The 21,359-nt window shown below is 37.8% G+C and overlaps 2 protein-coding genes across 3 annotated transcripts in view; both read right to left on the bottom strand.

The window, feature by feature from the left end:
* Window positions 1–21,359, bottom strand: part of ERGIC2 (ERGIC and golgi 2) — a 296,444-nt gene that overhangs the window by 63,522 nt on the left and 211,563 nt on the right. The gene's annotated exons all lie outside the window — the stretch shown is intronic.
* The window catches only part of SLC2A13 (solute carrier family 2 member 13), a 166,192-nt gene that overhangs the window by 107,446 nt on the left and 37,387 nt on the right, over window positions 1–21,359 (bottom strand). For both annotated transcript variants that reach the window (XM_049814297.1, XM_049814298.1), the window contains exon 3: window positions 20,774–20,982. In XM_049814297.1, coding sequence (XP_049670254.1) covers window positions 20,774–20,982 — 209 coding nt within the window. The remainder of the gene's footprint in view (window positions 1–20,773; window positions 20,983–21,359) is intronic.

The raw sequence follows: 21,359 nt of genomic DNA, 5'->3' as shown, positions 1-21,359 counted from the left end.
CCCTGTGGACACTGCTGGCCATTTCACAGCAGTCGGTGAGGTCTCAGCTCCTGCACGTCTCAATTCCCTCACCAGGTTGGTGCCGGTTGCTTGGAAACACCACAGGAAAGGGGATTTTGTATCGGCTTTAGATAATGATAAGCTCGATAGCAGCTGACTAAAAATTACATTCTTTTAAGTTTTTCCATATTTCAAACCAACCTTTGCAGTATTAAGAAAAAGCCATGACATTTAAAGAAGCTGAGCAAGAGCCAGGACTGAACTGGGACAAAGGAAAGCAGAAACCTGTGGTTGTGAGTCTAGCTGTAATTTACTGAAAGAAAAAAAAGCCACCAAACTTCTCAAGAGGTAGTTTTGAAGAAAACAATTTGCTGCTGTCAGATGAGACGGCTTAGAAGAAAATGTCTACTTGTGCCACAAAAATACAACCGATCTCTCCCACATTGACTCCAAGTCCATCAGGACATTTACAGCTGGCACCTCCAGGTGCGTTGCAGACCTCTGAACAGGAATGCTGGCTCTTTCAGTCCAGATGTGGGAACATCCACCAGCAGCTGTTTCTGCTTGTGTCACTCCGTGTATCATGGGCAGCAGCTGACTGACAAGGTGATCCAGGTGACAGTGAAACCCAGGTGACTGAATGGGGCATTTTGCAGGAACACTACACGCTACATTCTGCAGCTTTAAAATAACATATGAAAATGGAAGTGGTCCAGTATCACTTATCATTAAAGGAAAGCACACAAGTTTCCCCTGAGAAATACTGAGGCTAGGCTGTAACTCACCACCCACAATGGACAACAGGAGAAGCAGCAAAGATGTGGGACTGAGTGATATTTCTATCAGCAAGAAACACCTTAAATTAAAAAAACCCAAACAGCCTCTACAAAATGAGCTGGGGAGGTGGAAGCTTGTGGGAGAGGACCAGATCCAGAGGGGTGAACCCACACACATACCAGCAAAGGAGATCAGCACATGTTGCCCTTATTCGAAAAGGACACAGAAGGGTAGATCTGGCTCTAGCACCTGGAAGCTTTGCAGCCGAGTCAGGCGACTGCTCTTTCTTCTGTGCTTGCTACAGATGGTCTGCAGCAAGGGTGCTGTCCTATGCCAACTGTGAAGCCAAGTGTTTACCTCAAAAACACCCAGCGACCCTCTGCTACACAGGTCACTCACATGTGCTCAAATTTTTCACCAGTATCCATCACAGCAACAGAGAAATAGTATTGTATGGAGGAAGCACAAGCCTCCAAAGATGTGATACATGATGCCATTTATATTAGAAGAGACACCAAAGATATTTTTTTTTTACATTGATTCTTCCAGATAATTCACTCTGTAAACTAACTTGTGAGCATAAGTCTGTAAGAAATTAAAGTAATGTCATGCCCCTGTGCTACAATACAAGAATTCAGATTTTAAAGAAGAGACCTTTCTCAGTAAAGGACAGCAACTCAATTCTGTGATTGAGAAGAACAGTATTTCACTTCATTCATGTCTGACAGATAGTATTGCAATGACATTGATTTAAAACAGGAGGCTTCTCTATTCTCAGTGGACAAAGACAATGATCACAAATGTCATCTGTGTGACACAGTTATTCCCGGGCCCCAAGTAGAGAGAAGGTCTCAAAAGTGACATAACAATGGCAAAAACATATAGTTCTGTCTAGAAAAGAGACATCAACATTTAAGTAAACATTTCAGACTACCAGCATACAAAATGAGCGCCAGCATACCCTTTCTTCTGTGCAAGGTGACACTGAACCATCCTGACTCTTCAGCCCATGAAGCTCTACCAATACGTACTGCCGTAGGAGAACAATCCCCTAACTCAGCATTTGTTATCCAATTTCATCATGTAAATCAAGCCTCTTAAGATCCTTCCTAACACCACGCTCTACTTACACTTTGTTCCTCCTGAAGGCCAGGTATTTGTTTTATAATCTCAAAATTCACCAACGACAGTAACTCCCTGTGACATTACACCAGAAAGACCAACTGGAAGGATTGTATAGATCGTAAATTTTCTACAAATGCATTGTGTAACTTTTAAAAAGGTAAAGAAAAATCTTTACACTAAAAACAATTTAAATTATTCCAATCTCAAGCACTGTGACACAGGTCTAACATCTGCGTCTCCACCATCTTCCCTATTTTACAAGGATGGAAATAAATATTTTAGAAGGCAATAAACACATTAATCTGTCACTGAAACAGTGACTTCTGGCTGTTCACATTTGGTATATGCTAGAAGGCAAGTATCAAAGAAATGGGGATACTAAAAAGCAGAAAACCACAATTAATTACAGCATGACAACAACTTTTCAGTTAATAAGAGGAGAACAAATGTTTATTTTTTGCTTGCTCTTGCTTTCTCAAAAAGCACCACCACCAGCAGTCTGGCGTCAAAGAAAAAAAGTGAATAATGCAAGACTTTTCAGAATGAACTATACAAATAATTCAGTTGCTTCTTAAAGTGTACTTCATGTTTTATATACAAAATAGAGGAAAAAAAATCCATAGACTGTATTTTAAAAGAATTTTTCTTACACTCAGTGGACATACTCAGTTTCAAGAATTGAAGAAAAGTAAATTTAACCTGGAAATGTATACAGATATGTACTCAGAATGAACATTTCAGCCATCTCTTCCAGGTATACCAAAGAAGTGCATCTGATGGTCTTGCTTGACTCAGAAGTAACAAATCTTTCTGGACATGGATAGCCCAAAAAGGTCTGGATAGAAAGATTCATTAATGACTTATCCTTGGGGGGGGGGAGAAAACCAGTGTCATTAAAACACTTTTAACAAGGAAAAAGCACTTCTCTTCTCCCTGTTCTTTTTCAGAGTCTGGTTGTTCACACTGATATTGTAGATTCTCAGAATTACTGGATAAACTTCAGCTGCGGATTTTACAAGCCCAAGTTTCTTTTTCATGCCAGTATGGCAACACTGTCATAGCATGTGCAAAGTGCCCAGATCGATCTTTTGGAAAGTACATGAACTCAGGGTAGGATATTGCTGAGATGCACCACTGCGTCACTCATTCACAAATGATGCACTACACTAAATGGAAATTATTTTACTGAAAATGTTACCTGATGACATAATGCTATCACAGAAAGTATCAAAAATCCATCCTAATCCCAGAAATGATCACAACTTCTTGCTAACATATAGGCAAAGTTTAGGACATTGTTTCCAAGGACTCATGCACAAGACTCTGTATCCTTCTGGATGTGGACATCCTTAGTAAATAAGCTATAGAAGAAAAGAAAATTCATTTAAGGCAGGCTGACATGACAGATACAGACCAAAAGTAAGCATGGGCAAAATTTCAAGTTCTGATTTCCCTAAAGGACAGCAAAACCTGCAGTTGCAAGCAGCAAGTCTCAGTTCAATCTTTCCTAAGCATTCCTTGTAGATACCAATTCATTAGCCATTTTTATTGAAACAGTAGAAGAAACAAGAAGTACCAATCCCCATAAAGTACCACGAGAATTAAAGAAATCAAAAGACAAAGGTAGATCTCAACAAGTAATAAAAACAGGTTAAAGAAATGAAGAAAACATGACAACAAGCATTCCCCAAGCTCATGATTCAGCAAGTCTGTACTTCAAACATGCATTGGGGATTAATTTGTGACTCCTGTTCTGACTAGAAAGCTTTTCATACAAATGTAGATTTCACCTTGGAACCAGTCAAGATGCAATGCATGTGGATTGTCTGTCTTCATCTGTCTTTGGGGATGCATTGACCTAGTTAGCCATCTAATGCAATTTTCGGTGACCACTTTTTAAGTTTTTTCTTTGTGTTGCTTAGTATTAATTTTTGAAGAGACTGTAAGAGTGTTACTGCACCTGTGCATGGCAGCTCAGCTCAGATAAGGAGAGCACAGGAACAGACTCCATTGATGGCGTTGGGTTTCTAAAACACTTGAAAAAAACATTACAGCACCCTATGCTTGTGAGAGAGAACAAGTCAAGCACCAGGCTTCGACTACAACAGTAACACCAGCTGAGGCAGATGTCTGTGACAGCCCACGTGTCGCACGGAGGGTTTCAGACTTGTGTGAGACCTATAGTCCACAGAGAAATCTTCCTCACAGGCATCTAGAATCCCACCACAAGTCAGTGATAATAAGTTGTTGTTTTACCTGCACAGAAATTACTCAGACCTACATCCAAACAAGGGTATACAAGAGAATATAACCCTGAATGAATTGGGACTCTATTCAAGGACCAAGGTGCTTAAGCCATGGAACAATAGCCTGAACCCTTGCTTGGTTTAGCAAGTACTGACAAGTGTCAGTACTAAGCCAGCTTCATCAACATCCGCACTTGGAACTTCTGAAGACCTGCCACCCATGGCTGGCACGCACCCTCTGCTCCCTACTCAAGGTGCATGTATGTGCTCATGTATTTTAGCATAAAATTTTGAGGATGGCCTAGTATTGCCAGGGGTAGTTGTGGAAGCTGAATCCCATCACAAGCCTCACACAACCCTTGGAAACTTCCTTAGGTGCAAAGCCCTTGCTTGTTCTCGCTCCATAAAGTGGGATTAATAGGACTTTATTCCATTAAGGATTTTGGAAATACAGTTATTCAGAAATCAAGACGTGCATACTCTTTATATAGGGGCATTTCCTAATCAGATTGCAAAACAAGAAATAACTTTGCTAGAAAAGGCTAAAGAACTTTGTTAACCGGAGGCAAATGCTACAAAAAAATCAGTTCAAAAAAAACTTAATTAGTTGCTGTAAACTTTTGGAACATTTTAGTTGTTACCTTAAAAAAAAACCCACAAAAAAACCAAAACACACACCCCCCACACTCCCATCTAAACATATAAGAACATCTCCTGAAAAACTGAAAAAACCCTCAGATTTAAAAAAAAAAAGTTACAGAATTAAAATCATCACTTATGTTCCACACTGTAGTTAATCTATGGTTAAAGCTTAAGTATGTGTAACATACTAAAACTGTGCATAGGGAGACCAGGTAATTTCATGGATGATAAATCAAAAATCATCACAAACTTGAAGAGTACTTGGGTACAATATCATACAGGCTCAGGCTCTTCTACTCTTTCCTAGTGTTTGCTGTTGAATACTGCTGAATCAAGATTGGGCTAATAGGACTACATAAACAAATACGTAAGCAGATTTACAGGCAATTTAATTCTTTCATTTCCACAAATGTGTGAATGATTCTCTTCACTTCTGCATGTCCTTCTAATATTACTGCCGAATGCTCTTCTGGTGTTGCCAACACATACATTTTGTTAATTAAAAAAATCGTGCAACTATCTGTCTGCAGTCACTTAGTCCATACATTATCTTTAGTAAACGAGACAAGAATAGTCATCTAGCAGCAGATTTCTTACCACTAGAAGATGCCATGTAACAGTGAATAGTAAATGGTGTAAGCACTTTTCACAGGTGACACATACAGTATGTGAACTATACCGTGTCTCAGAAACATGCTGTAGTCAAAGCACTTAATACCTTGGGTCTATTCTCAGTTCTAACAGAAATTAAATCACACTGCCTCAACTGTTCTTTCTGTGGAACAGCAGATTGACCTTGATCTCTCATCAATGAAGCTGTATAAGGACCACAACCTATGGGCTATCCAGCACCTAGAATCTTAGAAGAGTAGAAGAGTTGTAAGAGGAACTGAAGCCTTTATTTCCAGCCACGATACTGCAAATGGAGGAAAACAGGAGAAAGGAGTTTGGCTCCATGCTGTGCTTCTGAGCAGTTCATGAACACAGTGTAATTTCTTCCGTTCAATAATACATGGGGTTTTTTTAAAAAAAAAAAGAGGAAAAGGCAAAATTTTCTTGTTTTCAGGATCACCATTAACCCACAATTACAAGTTACTTTAGCAAGCACATAAGAAGTTCCCTAAGTCATTCAGTTACCATAGTAATAGATGTTCTTGCACGTTCTTACTAAAAAATATACATAGCCCTTACAGGCTACACCCGATGTTCTCTGTTCTATCTACACAGAAATATAAATCACTGAAAAAACACCACACAAACTCTCTCTAAAGACAAATAAGACTTTGCACTTCATATAAGCAAATCCTTCAAGTAAATCACTTGCAAAAATTTTTCCAAATTAACAAGTACTTTTAAAACCTTCTTGAACTAATTAAAGTGTTAAATCCAAGTTCATTCTACAGGTTAAGTTTGGATATAATGCATTACTACAACTCAGGCCCTAAAGGCAACACAGACTGTAAAAGCAGTTTATACATCATTCAAGGTTTATATTCTTAATGGAACTCAAATTGTAGATGATACTTTTTCTCTTTGTAGCCATTTCAACTACTACAACCTGCCACAAAAAATCCTTAAAACTACTGTGTTCATCACCATAGTAACAAAATACTACACTTTTGAGTATGATATCATATAGGATTCATACAAAATTGATTAGTAGTTTTCAATGGTTATGTCTTACAGTTAGAACTCACAAATTTTGCCTAATATACCGCTAAAGTCTCAATATTATTACAAAATGTAAGCAAAAATTACATCTAATACTGATATCAGATATGCAAATTTGCAAGCATGTTAAGAGTGCAGAGGGGAAATTTTATCACCAAATAAAACTAATACATTTAAGAAGAACCACAGGAGGAAAAGAGGATTGTTTGAAATTATCCGAGTCATGATAAAAGAAAACGATTTTAAACTGCTGAGCTAAAATTGTAGACAGCTCTTCAGATTCATGAGGTTCCAAAATACAAGGTGGGAAAAGGCATATAAGAGGTTTTGCAGGTTAATTTCTCTCTACTGGAGTTAGAAAAGAAATGTACATTAGTTTATCAGCAGGGAAGAAGAGTGCAAGCTTATAAAAACTACATTTCAAAATAACTCTCAGTTGACTTTGAAAACCATTTTCAGCTGATAAGAAGAAAAAAAATTATAAATTCAAAGCATATTCAAAGCCCTTAAAGTATTTTTGTGATGTAGTATCTCCTAACATACCCATTATAAATTGCACAGTCTAGCAAAATGGCAGCTGCATCCATGAAAGACCAGTGAACATTTTCCAGAAGTCACATTTTTAATGGATCTGCCTGCACCTGAACAGAGAATATCTTGACCTCCGTCAGCCACATTTTGGAGGGGGCTGTCAAAGACAGTGCTATACAGACCAGCTGATATTTTGTACTTGATGCCAGGCTCACACAGCACAACAGACGACTGGCTGCAGATGGTAGGCAAAGTTTCTGGGATGAGAACAGAATGCTAAACTGAGTGATGACTTCTCAAATTTGTAAAATACAAATAATTTGCCTCAAAATAACTAAATAAAAAAGTAAATTCTACCTCCTTTGTAATGCTACTGGGTTACGCTACAGTTGCTTTAAATATAGAATAAATTAAGTTACATTTAAAAATGTGTCTTTCTGTTTATTTCAAGGATTTATACCCAATACAGCATGTCAAGAAATACTTCAAATGCAAACATTATGATTATGCAGCCCTGGAGTACCTATATTACTTCTAGGCTTACAACATTATTCATTAACCATAATTTGGTACAACTACACATGGATTTATATCATATAAAACTGGGCAGTTTTAAGCATTCAACAACAACAGCTTCATTGGCTCCTGGCAGCTCAGATATCCAAAGCCCTTTCTTTAGGTCTCGACTCTTCCTGTCGGATGGGAACTGGACCACTCAAACCCACTGTCCTAGCACCATAAGCAGCAGTCAGGTGGCACAGACCATATGTCTTTTCATGATATTTCATTCACTGTCTTTGACACTCAGTAGTTAACACCGATCATCTGAATTACCAAAGACAACCAAGTAAGCATCCACTGCAATGAGGGCAATGACTGTGCATCTCCTAATAACAGATTTTCTGCATTTAGGCTGGTATTTTCACGTTAAATATTCTCAGGTTATAACTTTAAGAAAATCTTGACTGCTGTTGCAAAAAAAGTTTCCATGAAATCTGACATTAAGGTCAACTGACAGATCCAGTTTCAAACTTGGAACAGTACCACGTGTTCCCATCCCACCAAATTAATATAAACATTTCAGGTACCTGTCAAGCTCTGTCTCTGTCAGGGTATGGCACAACAAATCAAAGCGTGCAAGTGACCAAAAAGATACAGTTTCGGTTTTATGTATGCACACACTTTGCTTAAATAACAGCAAGTTTTGGCTGCAAAACATAATCTGATATATGAAATAGGCTGCCTGTACTCCCTTCTTAAAAAAACAAAAACAAACAAACCCCACAGATATTGAATCCTCAGGCCCCTATAATGTATCCTACTGATTTGGGGAAGATTTGGAGACCACAAAAGTAAACAGCTCAAGGGATACCAAGTATGACAGATGGGGGCAGGATGATTAATTTGAGGCCACTCCCTCACAAATAGGTGGTATTTGAGTATTCTGTAACAGATCATTCTTCTAGGAATGTGCTTTGAAGGGATGTGAAGCTCCAAACAAGCCAACCTACAGATGAAATGGTGTCTTAGAAATCTTCCACTGTTATACTGTGCCGTAATTAGAGTAGGATAAGCTGTATAGCATTTATACACAGACTCCTATTTTTGCTACACACAGTGAAAAGCAAGGAGGCAAAATTAAAGGAAGGAAAAATAAATATCAGAAAGAGCTTACAGTTCAAAAATTTTAAAAATTTATTATGGGTCAATATAGATGCATTTTTCTTTAATAAAAATCTTGGTTTCCTGTGGCTATGAAATGAACTATTCTGCAACTGTCACCTTTATTTTAGACTAGCAACAGTCAGAACCACCTACATTTTAAATTTGCTTTTATTACCATAGAAACGTATGTTTGCTTTGACTAAAAAGGAAGTCTCCTGGCTCATAGTCAATCATCTACTTTCTATATCATACACTACAGCAGATATTATAATTTATTCATTTATATATCCATACTTGCACTCTAAGAGAGCTACATCCACCTCAGCTACAATGAAAATCAGAGGTGGTTTATGTTATATAAGATATTTATACAACATTTATATTTAAATTAAAAGAAACTAGTGCAATCTATATAATCACAAAAGGACACAATTACTTTAAAATTATTTATGCTCTTAAATCAATCCCTTTATTAAATACTTGTAATTACACCTTTCCATGTTCAATAAGTGATGGCAAACAGGTCAAAACACACCAAAGAAAATGGTATTTTTGTTCTCCTTATAGCCACTGATGCCTAGGAGAATACACATAAAAATTAAAAGATGTTCAGCTCTGATGAAAAACCAAATATATTCATGCAGTTTTAGTACAAAAAGAAAGATCTACTCTCTTTCTGCCCTAAAGTACTGTTCTACAAGGCAAAGAAGTGCCTGGAAGTCCTCACAGCCCCAATTCACATGGGTTCGGGCACACGGACAGCCCACAAATGCCAGCAGGTTCCCACTGGCCCCTGCCCACCACTGCAGACTGGCTGCCAGAACAAGGCTATTGTGTCTTACAGCAAAGATGCTCATTTCATAACCTACGATAAAAACTGTCATTTCACTATAAAAGGGCAGAATAAACATGCAGCATGTTCAATTAAACATATTTAAGCAGTTGCAAGCAATACAGCAACTTGAATTCTCAGCAGTTTCTTAGCAATTCTACAAGTTCCTTACAAACTAAGAGGGGAAAACTAACAACGTGCTAGGTTTGCCAACACTAAATATTGGCCTGAAGTCAACTCTATAAGGGAGGAATTGGATGCTTACTAAGTATGGCAGGGAAAAGGAGAAGTTTTTCAAGTCCTTGCAACCTTTAGTTAGGGAATAATTCTAAATGTAACTTACAATATTGGAGAAAAAATTTCTTCTTCATTCATAAATCACCATGGCTGCATTGTGAGATAATGTACTTTGACTAGATAACAACATTTTCTGTATGACTTTTGGTAAATATTTGAATATCTGTAGACACTGAACTATACTGGTTTTAAAAACATTATTTCTTATTCAACAGAAATAGAAATATTCAAGTATGTGCAGAATCAGAAAAAAAAGTTCAAAACCACCATTATCCATAAAAGCCATATTTACCTCTGAATGTTCACGGGAGAAAAAAACAAAAAAAAAACCCATATACAAATTGACCACTACTAGAACAGTGGAGTAATCCTTTCCTCATTTAAGACATTACACAGAATAGTGGTTTCCTGGGACGTATTGGGGGGAAGTGCTAGAAAATGACAACTGGCTTTTGGTGAAGGAATTGGTGGTAGTAGGTTTTGTGGTTGGGTTTTTTTGTTGTTTGGTTTTTTTAATTTGTTTGTTGGGGGGGTGGGGTGGTGGTGGTGGTGGTTTTTCAGCAAAAGGGAAATCTGAAAACAGGGGTAGAGAGGGACCCGTTTTTCTGATTCTTTTAAAATTTTCGTATTTTGTTAGCTGAGCTATTCAGGGCTTTATTTGTACAGGTAATTCTAGAACATGATTGAATATTGTTTAATATGCAAAAGTTACAATTTCCAAAGAGTTTATACTAAAAATTTCAAGTTTGCAATGCATTTGTTACAGCTTCACACAGAAAAATTCCAAAGCACTATAACACTTCCCAAAAAAATCTGTTTAAGGAAACTGCAGTTTCCTCACAGAAAACTGACAAGCAGAAAGAAAGTCTAAAATAATTAGATAAATTATTCATTGCAAATTATTCATGCAGCATTAGTTATCTCACGCACACACATGCTTCAACCATATAAACCCCCTCTAATCTACATGGACATTTTCCAGGAGACCAGTAATATTTTAGAATACAAAACAGCACAATAAAGATCCTAGAAAGTACTTTACTTACAGAAACACCACATAAAAAGCATAAGCCCACACACACATTCACTCAGATGATAAAACGAAAAGGTGGTGCTCACCCTTCCTATTCCGGAGTGAAATAACGTAAGGATGAAGCTCTTTCCTAAGGATTTGTCTCTATAGCAAGACTAGCACACTACTACACTGTTAGTGAGCATCACTATGGCCTAGTGATGTTCAATGGGGATGCCATTAAAAAAAACCAACCAAAAAGGAAAGCAGAATTCTAACTTTTTGCTGACTGAAAAACTATGAATGCAATACAATTCTGAACTGGTTCACCACTTGTAAAAATTATGGTCGAACAGAATTAATGTAAAGAAAGAAGCTGTTTCTCATCTCCTGGATAAAAGCACTAGATCTAAATACATATTCTGGTCAAATAGTCAACATGGAAGTACTACACCATTTTTCATTTATTTTCAAAAGGAAGAAATTCCAACAACTTCCTTTCTTAGCATAGGGAAAGCTCAAGAATATTTGTGTAAGGGAGCATTTGAAATGGATAGTTTGGGAGTCACAGCAGCAACATGCGCAGCAGCAAACTACATTAAACTATTCTTTCCCCCCTTTTTTTTTTCCAAATCCATCTTCAGTCAAACAAAACACAATCCACACGTGGCAGTATGCCAATTGTGACAGACTTCACACTCGTTGACAAGATTTACTGAAATGCTCAGTGCATTAATACTTTGGATGAACTATCAGGTGGCGTGCAAGGACAGCTGCTTATTCTGAACCAAACCCTTCAGGTTTGTGAGAAAAACGAAGTATCCTGGAAACAGAAAAGATCAAAAAAACCCCAATGCTGTTATTTTAAAAGGCAAGATAAAAAGATGAGCATTGGACAAAAATCAGGCGGACAATACCTTGGTGAAGGTCTCTGGAAAAAATAAAGCCTGACTAGACTGCAGGAGCAGAATATGGTCTTCTGTAAAACAAATAAGTGCAAACACTGGTTAAAACCCTTCTATCTCCCTAGCAGTTTCTTCCTATTAACAAATTGAAACTTGAATTTAAACAGGCTGTATAAACACTGTATTCACCTGACCACAGAGCCAAAGAAAAACTACTGCTGTTGAACCATTAATATCTGGTGGGTGGACCAAGCTCTGCCCTTGTGCAAAGCCTGTAACCTAGGAGACAGCAGAGTCAGCTGTGCACTGTTGTGGTTCTTACAACATGGCAAAGAACAGTAATTAAAAAAAAAAAGCTTTTAAAATATTAATGATTATGAAAAGGCTAAAATGGGACCAACAGGTAAAGTTTGCTCAGCCACTTGTCTGTGGCATTTACATATAAATATTGTTATTAAAAACCTTAAATCCATTTTAGAGTTTCCACTCATCTTCACAAGGTCAGAAAGCAAAGAAGCTGCAAGATTATCTCCAATTTTTGCCACAGTACCTGCTCTAAGGCCTAAATAATGAACCCTATTACTAAGCTTAGTAAAGTTTTATAATAATTCCTCCCCAGTCTAAAAAAAAATTTTCCCTCTATGCCCATTAATGTTTTCACACAACACTGTTCATTTTGTCTGAATCCCTGCTGCATGTGAGCAGGCAGCTCAAGTGGGAGCGTTTCACTTAGAATTGTGTATTCAGTGCAGATGCTGGATCCAGCTGGGAAACGATGAAGAACCAGGCCTTCTTTTTTTTTTCTTTTCCTTTTTTTTTTTTTTTTTTTTAAATTAACTGAGCTCTTGAATACAATTAGCAGCACTAGAGGTACCATAATTTTATCACTTCTTGAGAACAATATACATAAATATAAAAAATAGATCTGGAATTTCAGGTGAGAAACAAGTACATCAGTGTAACCATGTTAGAAAAAAGCCAAAGGCCCAAAGAGCAAATTCCGCTGTGAAGGCAATGTGTGCCCAGCTCTCGCACAAGAGTACACAGGAAATTCAAAATTATATTTCCCATTTCTAACACAACCAAGCTACCACACTCCAGGCATCCTACCTCAAACCGAACCTGCTCTCCAGCACACTGACTCCAAGGCTCAGAGTCTTGGTTTGGTCCATTCAGACCAAAGAGGCAGGAGCCTGGTGAGCAACAAAACCTCACACTGCAATTTGGAAGAGGTTATTGCACCACCATTAGTGGCAAGGCTGGCCTACTGCCAGATGCCACAAGCCACCAGCTAAATGGTGTAGCTTTCCTTTAAGCTGATGTATTCTGCCCTTTCGTTCCTATCCCGGCATTAAAATCCTATGACCACCTTTTTACCAACACAGGCTTCTCTCTCTCAGGCCCACGGGCTCCCTTCTCAGTGTAACAAGCTGTGTGTGTTATGGACAGTATATAGGTGTCTCTCACCACTTAATTTCTCTCCCATTTCTGTACTGAGTAAGGAACAAGTCTTATTACTGTTCAGAATAGTTTTGCCTCCCAACAATGCAAGAACCCCCTCCTTCAGGTCTTTTTTTTGTTGGTCTTCCCACCCACCCCACCCCTTTCCTCCTATTTCTAAGTCTTTTCTGCTTGCTTCATTCATTTACTATTACTCGTGTTATGCACATCCATTTTTCTTTTTGTTGACCACGAATATTCTGCCCAAGTCCTTGAAGTTCACTTCTGCCAGGAATCTTTAGTCCAGCTTTCCTAAAATCTCACCACATGCCACACTATTTCCCCCCCCCCCCCCCCAGGCTAACTGGGAAGGAACTACTGTAAATATATACAGTTACAAATGCTGTTTAAAGGTTATGCTATTATACAGCAGTTTTTAATAACAGGCCAAGTTATACAGCTAAGCACTACTTTGAGAAAACCCAAGAAGTGCATCTAGCTTACTACTTTCTAGAACTGAACTGAGCTCCTAGAAGGCATGGAAATTGCGACCAGAAGCCGATAGCTTCTAGAAACTGATCTAGTCCAAGTCAGTTGGACTAGCTTGTGTAAATACAAAAAAACAACAATTTTTTGTGTTAAAGGAAAAAGGTACTTTTCTATAAATTTGAAGTACTGTAGCTAGCCCTAACAGATAATAAACATGAAACAGAGAAAGTGATAACACCTGAACAACCAGCCAAAAATGCCTAATTTGGGCTGTTCATATTAAGACAGAAAAATAAACTATTCTAGTTAAAATTGCGGGGAGGTGGGGGTGGGGTATAGGGTTTTGTTTGGTTTTTAAGCACAAGTAACAAATCCCTAGTCTCCTGGACATGACTGAAATAAAGTATCCTATCCTTATTCACAGCCTCTCCTTCAGTCTTTTTTTGCTTTAGAAGAACCACATTCTCCCATGAAAGGATATAAATCACTAATCTTACTCTTCCAACATTTCTTCCTCTCTGAAACATATGTTTTCACAAAACTGATACCTGTTCCTACACAAAGCATAGGAAGCAGCTGAAAGTTCAGTGATGCACTAGTACTGGAGTGGAATCCAATACTGTATCCAGACACGTAGTCCCCACAAGCAACTTCAGATGAAAAGCAGCAGTTAATACTACCTGAACATCAGCAAATTCAGCTTCAACATGTGAATAATGTCATTTGGCTTAAAACAAAATCATAATGCCCAAATTTATTTTTGAACTGGCAAGAGATGAAGTCTTTTTAGTTTTATTTTCCAGACTTGTAGCTTGAATTTTCTGTAGGCTTCAGAAGCTGTAAACTAATGCTAATAACACTGTAAATGGAAAGCTAATTTTACTTCCAGAAACTTCATAGTGAATCTGAAGTGGGGAAAAGAAACAAAACCAAACCAAACCCTCCTGCCTCACAGTGCTTCCCTATACTTACATCAAGTTTTACAGAGTTTTGATTTTTCCTGCCCTTTAGGACTACCATACACGAAATCTGTCTGAACTTCAGGCAAAGAAGAGTTTGTTCCAAAACATACGTCTGAGCAGTCAGAAGAATCTGATCTGCAGGCGGGCAATTAACCACGATTTCCAGATAAACATTAAATTTATGTCAGCACACTGAAAACCAAGGTGAGAGATTAAGGGATTGGTTTTGGTGATAAGCCACTGAAGCAAGGCCGACTCAAAACACCCTTCCAGGTAAATATGCTAACACCAGGATTCCTAAAATATACAGACATTCCCAAACTCATAGTTAGGCATGCAAACTGAAGGTATAAGCAGAGCTCTAAGACACCAGAAAAAACATATTTTTAAAATATAGCAATCAAATTTCTATAGAAGGCAGAAAACCAATAGTATCCTTTATACACTATATTTCTCAAAGGTCATATTTGCAAGAATAGGTCAGCCTTTTACAAGGCTTTAAGGATAAAAGGAGAACCAAAAATCTTCTTATCTCTCTTTATCAATTGTTTAATACAGTAATACGTACTTTCAGTATTCCTTGCCAAGTTTTGTAGATGTTTTTTTCTTGTTATCTGATCATACAGTGAATTGAGTTAGTATACTTTCTCAAGATCAAATGTCTCCATGTTTTATTTGCCTGCATTGCGTGAATTTTAAATTATCCAGAGGAGTGCTTTTTTTATGGGTTCAACTCAAAACAAATTCCAACAGGGACATACAGAGGAAGAATTTTTGTTCTTAAGGGAACAAAAAAATAATTCTACAAATCAAATGGTTAAAATACAAGAACAAAACAAAGACATTCCTTTCAAGTACCTCTTGCATTGGCCATGCTTCCCACAAAATCCAAATGCAAAACCCACCTGGAACTGACCCTGGCATTAGTACAAGCAATAATTTTAGGCTGACATGACTACCAATCATATTACATTCAGGGTTTTCTTCAACGAATCTTTAGCCCAACTCCTTTGTTTCCTTTTGGCTCAAAGACTTCCATCTAATTTCATGGTTACAGGTAACAACAGCCACTTAATATCACAAAAGAGGAATTAACTTCAAATAAGGATTTGTGTGCCTGGAAGTGGAATGATTCAGAGTTCTGCACAGCCCTACCAGAGCATCACAGCATTACCAAGTTTCATTAAGTAAGATTCCAGCTCATGTCCAATAATAATAAGCATGTCTCTATCTTTTTCAACACCAGGCATGGCAGGCAATGGCCTAGGATAAAAAGGACTCCCAGAAGTAAGGGGACAATTATGATTAAGAATGGAAACATTGCAAGCTTCTAGTTATCTCCCTAGAAAGATGCAGGTCAAATGGTTCCAGCCAAAGCCACAGCCAGGAATACTAACAAGTTAAAATATTCCTTAAGAAGAAAAGGTGCAAGAAATAGAAATGTACTGGAACCAGGAAGGACTGAGGGTCTAGATCTCCTGCCTGATAATATCTCACTTAAACTGACAGCTAATTGGGTAAAGTTGTGAGCTGAAACCTAATGGTAATGAGGTGATTTTACCTTTATATCATAACACATTTATCTCCAACAGGGAAATACAAAACCTAAAAAAGGAGACTGACTCACTGATCCAATAGGAAATTCAGCAAAGTAGTAAAGTGAGTCAAGCTTACAGGAGTGAAAGTGTGGCATGGACACATTTTTCTTGGTCTCACAAAAAAAAAAAACAAGCTAGGCTATTACAAAAAATGTATTAAAATAATGGGAACACAAGAAAATGTCTGATCCAGAAGCAGCGCTCTTTACATAACAGACAGAATGGTAGGTTAAACAATATTACAGCGTAATGATCAATTTTCTAAATCACTCCGTGAATTTCACAGAAGCAGCATGGTTCCATGCACCACTGAGCCCCACCAGTTTTACACGGCCAGAATTACTAAGCATAACATGTGCAAAAGAGACATCTTCAAGATCAGAAGTTGACACATATATATGGATAAGAACAGATAATAAAATGCAAAGGTCCACATGCATAGCAGACAGGGTCAAGAGTCTCAACCCTAATTCACAGGTGTGGGATAAATAGGGCTGGGGGAGATTACACTGCTCTCCCAGTGTAATTATGATCCATGGTTACACATCCTTCATTTCCACAAAAATAAATGTCTAGTCTTAATGCAAATGACGTTCATTTCGTCAAGATGCTAAGTTAGTACTATATTCATCACTACTGATTTCACGTGAAATAACCATGCATCCTGGCACATCACAGCTCTGTGTTGCTAGAAGAGGGGCGTGAAGAAAAACCAAGCAGTTTGCAGATGCTTTTACCCAGAAAGACAGTACAAATCGATACTTTTCTTTGATTTGCTTTGAACATTCGAGTGTTATCAAACATATAGGAAATTAATGACCCGTTTAAAATGTCTCTGTTGAATGCTATAATGATTTCTTTCCAGTCTGAAATGACCGCTACACTGGCAGCCTGTAAAAATTTTACAAAAGGTGTGCTAGCTAGCTTTATTGTTATGCACAAACCCACCACATTAAATTCACTCCAAAGTGCTTGCTCTAGAATTAGCATTACAAATCCCACTCTCTAATTTGCTTAGGCACACAAGCTACTTCATCTATACCTGTGTATTAAGCTGTTGTGTCAGTGCTTACCTGCATTGCTATGTGATTTGATTGCCTGTTTTTAACTAAGCGCAGTACAGAACCTCTGTCTTAACTGTACTAAAAACTACAATTCAGCAGCAGTGTGAGTCAGACCTGTTTTGCTAGGAAGAGTTGCCCCAGAATGCTCTCCCAGCAATGCCTTTGACCCTTCCCTTGGTTGCAAACGGCAAGCAACCCTCTGGCCATTCTCTCCCCTAAGGCTTCAGAGCCTAAGTCAAGCACTGGGGAATCTGCAGAATCCACAGCATATTTGAAGCGGAGGCCACTTGGCACCTATGAACTACCGTTTCCACAACTCTTGGGGAGATCTCTTCTTTCTAACATCTTCCTCATTAGTCCTTCTACCCTTGATTTTCCAATCGTCAGCTCCCTTTTGCACTACAGCCCCACCATCTGAGAGGGGGATGATGTTAACAGATGATGATTAGCTGGACTTAACCAAGATTCAGCTTGTCTTGTAATGTTACTGCAGAATGCATTGCCCTCTGCTTCTCAAAATACAAGGTTACAACACCATAAGTCACACTGGGAGCACAGAATAGAGCATGCAAAAGCAGTACTTATGACTGGCAGAAAAAATGTCATTTGCATAACCAGTCGTGGGGAAAGTGTTTGTCAAAAAAGATACATCCTTTTCCTGATACCACTCTGAAAATGCTAAAATATAAGCTGCTAAGCAGTATCAGCAGCAGTGATTTGGCTGAATGTATTGGAAAGGATAAAGAAATGTGAATCATTTGCTTAACGGGTATCCCACATTGCTACAAAAGACTTCTGAAACAGAAGTTGGTTGCTGAAGGCATTTTTATTATTTTCAAGCCAGAAGCTGCTTGATGACCATGTGGAAAATGCAATGAACTTTTCTGGTTTTATGACAGACATTAAACCCAAAATTTTAAGAAAGTAGCTTAAAGAACACAGATGAAGTTCCCCTGTGATTCATTATTTCCGTGACAAGAATAGTTGATGAAACAGTTACAAAAGGCATTACAGTTTTTAGTGTGGGACTGGAGAATATGTTATGGTTAAATTCTGTTACTCCCTTGCAGAGGAGGAGTCAAACACAGGCTTATTTTCACTTAGAAAATGATGCCCTAAGAAACTGGAAAAGATGCTCATATATCAATTAATAAAAAAAGAACATCTGTTCTTTTCCAAGAAAGGAAAAGACAGGAAAGGAAAGGGCACTTTTACCTAAAAGTAAGCCAGATGATTTTCGATCTACAAAGTTATCTTTTCTTGAATGCCACATAAACACACTGTCAGTTTAGGGTCATTTAAGCTTTCTGTAAAACTGGAATGATGTCCACAATGTCTAATAGGAATTACTACCATCCTTTGTCACTGCTATTAACTAGTGTTTTAAAACACTGTCTGCCACAAATAGGAGAAATGAATAAAAAAAAAAGTACTACAGCAATATATCAAACAAAAAAACCCTAAAACCACCCAACCAAAATACACTCAGCAAAATAAAATGCAAAGTCTTTGCAGAAGCACACATTTAAGTTGTCAATACATGAACACCTAGCAATGAAACCATGAACAGTAAGTTGCTCTTGCACTATGCATGCCAATTTCAATACTGAAGATCCAGATAACTCCTCAAAAAATGAAAGTAATTACAATTTAACACCACTTCTAAATACCACCTCTAAGTCACAGAAAGGTAACAAAAATAATGTATGTCTTGGTGCTGACACACAGCATACCTTTTTATAACAATGAAGACTTTGGGTTAAATGGGATGAAGTGCAATTATAACCAAGTTATAATAAAAAACAAGAGTGACCTTAACTATCTAATGCCTGTTTGCTAAGCATTTATAACAAGCAGGATAGCATATATGTTTAACTACCCTCATTTTTTTAATGCCCTTTGGTGTCAACTCTGATGCAGTGGATTACCTGAGAGAAAAACACTGATTCTCTGCATCCAAGCTTTCTCCTAGGAATGTGCTTGATTTAACCGGACTCCACGAACACAGTAAGTTTTGGGGGGAGTGTGTGTGGGGAAACCAAGAGACCTGCACATCCAAGAAAGCCAACAACCTCGTAATTAGTGTGCCAGTCCAAGTTACAAATGTATAGAGGACTGAACTGGAGTCAGTCCTACTGCAGTCTTATAATACCACATTTACTTTACAAATAGTGAAACAGCAGCATGAGGAAAGATTTAAGAGAAAGAAACAAGGTCATACCCTATAGGCCCATGACTGAAAATAAGGGACTGGATGGGTCAAACACCTGCTCTTTTTATTTCTACAAAGCATAAAAAATTTTAATACTAGACATTAAGTGGCTTTTCACAGAACTCGACAGCCCAATCTCTAATTAGGATCAAGAACCTTGGCACAGGACTCTTAAACCCAAGCTGTTCTACGAATATCCACTGCAGCTTTTTTCAAATCAGCTTCAATGAACTTCATTTCCCACCTGCCCACACCGCAAAGAACTGGAAAAAAGTATCCAAAGCCTCAAAAACATAATGGCAGAAAAAAAATCCAGCCCTGCTTCACACCAGTGATGAATATTTTGAAAATCCTTTCACTAATACGTGTCAAATAACTTTTTCCAGATACTTATTTATTGTAAGGCTCAAAGCCAAACTCAATGTGGCAATGAGATTAGGTATTATAAGATACTGAATCTCAATTTACACAGACTTAAAATAACTTGCATTTTTCTTTCCACCAGTACTGAGAAGTTACAGTATTTTCCTATCAATGTTTAATGAAGCAAGAATTAAGATGAGTCTTACTTAAGAGCCTTAGTTGACATTCCCAGGTTAACACTTTCAGCACAAAACAAAGGAAAAAATACAGTGGACAAAGTCAACTGAATGGCAATCTTGCTTTATATGTACATACATAAGCACACACATAAAGTTTTGAGCAATTATGGCATAAGGATACAAAAAAGTGAAAAAAGGATTTGATTTAGATGCCTTATTCTCTTGGGGACAGACCAAAAGGACTTTCAGCAGCTGCCTTTACTGAAAGAGAATCTCTGTATTACAAGTGTAGTTTTGTAAATCTTTCCAAAGGCTGCTTGTCTAGAATATGGTTGGCCAGGATAAAGCCTCTGGATAATTCAGGCACGTAGAACACCTTCTGACCTCCCCAGTGTCTGTTTGGCCTCTTCCACTGATGAAAGAAACCAAACTTCATTTCATTTATTTCCATTCTTCAAGATGGGAATTCTTAAACTGAGTAATTTTTTGAGTGCAATTCTCACATAAGCATAAGTGGTATAAACTTAGAATCTTACACAACTTTACTCTTTCCTCACTTAAAAAATCAGAACCTAATTTAAAACTGTAGGATCATAGAAACATCTGTTCATTTTTTAAACTACCAGTATATGAAATATTTCAAACAACAGCAAAACAGACAAGAAAAAACAAAACATCAAGTTCCTACAGGCTACGACTTCAACATTTCTTCTGATTTTTATCTCCTCATTGATAGGCAGAGGCCAACAAGCATTCAGCATACCTGCTCCAACTTCTTTTTCTTCTTCTTCAATGTTGTTTTTGATACTGTCATACTCCTCATCGATTGCCTGGTTGCCACGCATTTGAGACAGAATTCTCCGTGCTCTCTGAGTCTGGCCTTTCTGAATGAGCCAGCGGGGACTTTCAGGAAGAAACAGGAACCCCAGAAACTGTATAACTGCCGGAACAGCCGATAGGCCCAGCATGTACCTGGAAATAAGTAAATAAAAAAATATCTAGTATTTGCCTACAAAAACATGCTATGAGAAGACTCAGTTATAGCTACTCAAGCTGTAATTTACAAATCAAACCGTTTTCCCCTCATATTCTTTATCACCAGAAGTTAAGCAGGCAAGAATCATATTCTGCAAGTATTTTAGAATACAGCACCCTCACTTTCAATTCAAGGAAGCTTCAAGGACATGTTGACTATTCTGCCACCACTGACCCTACAAGCCATTGGTCGCGAGGACATTAAGTCAGACTAAATAAAAACCCTGAAACATTCCAGTAGTTTGGAAACTGATAATCCCTTCGGTGAAGATAAAAGAATGAACAAAAAGAGAAAGCAAAGGCACAGAGAATAA

The sequence above is a fragment of the Accipiter gentilis genome, chromosome 11 (assembly GCF_929443795.1).
Source record: "Accipiter gentilis chromosome 11, bAccGen1.1, whole genome shotgun sequence".
NCBI classification, from domain to species: domain Eukaryota; kingdom Metazoa; phylum Chordata; class Aves; order Accipitriformes; family Accipitridae; genus Astur; species Astur gentilis.
Note: the sequence above shows the minus strand (reverse complement) of the source record. Positions and strands in the feature narration are given on the sequence as shown.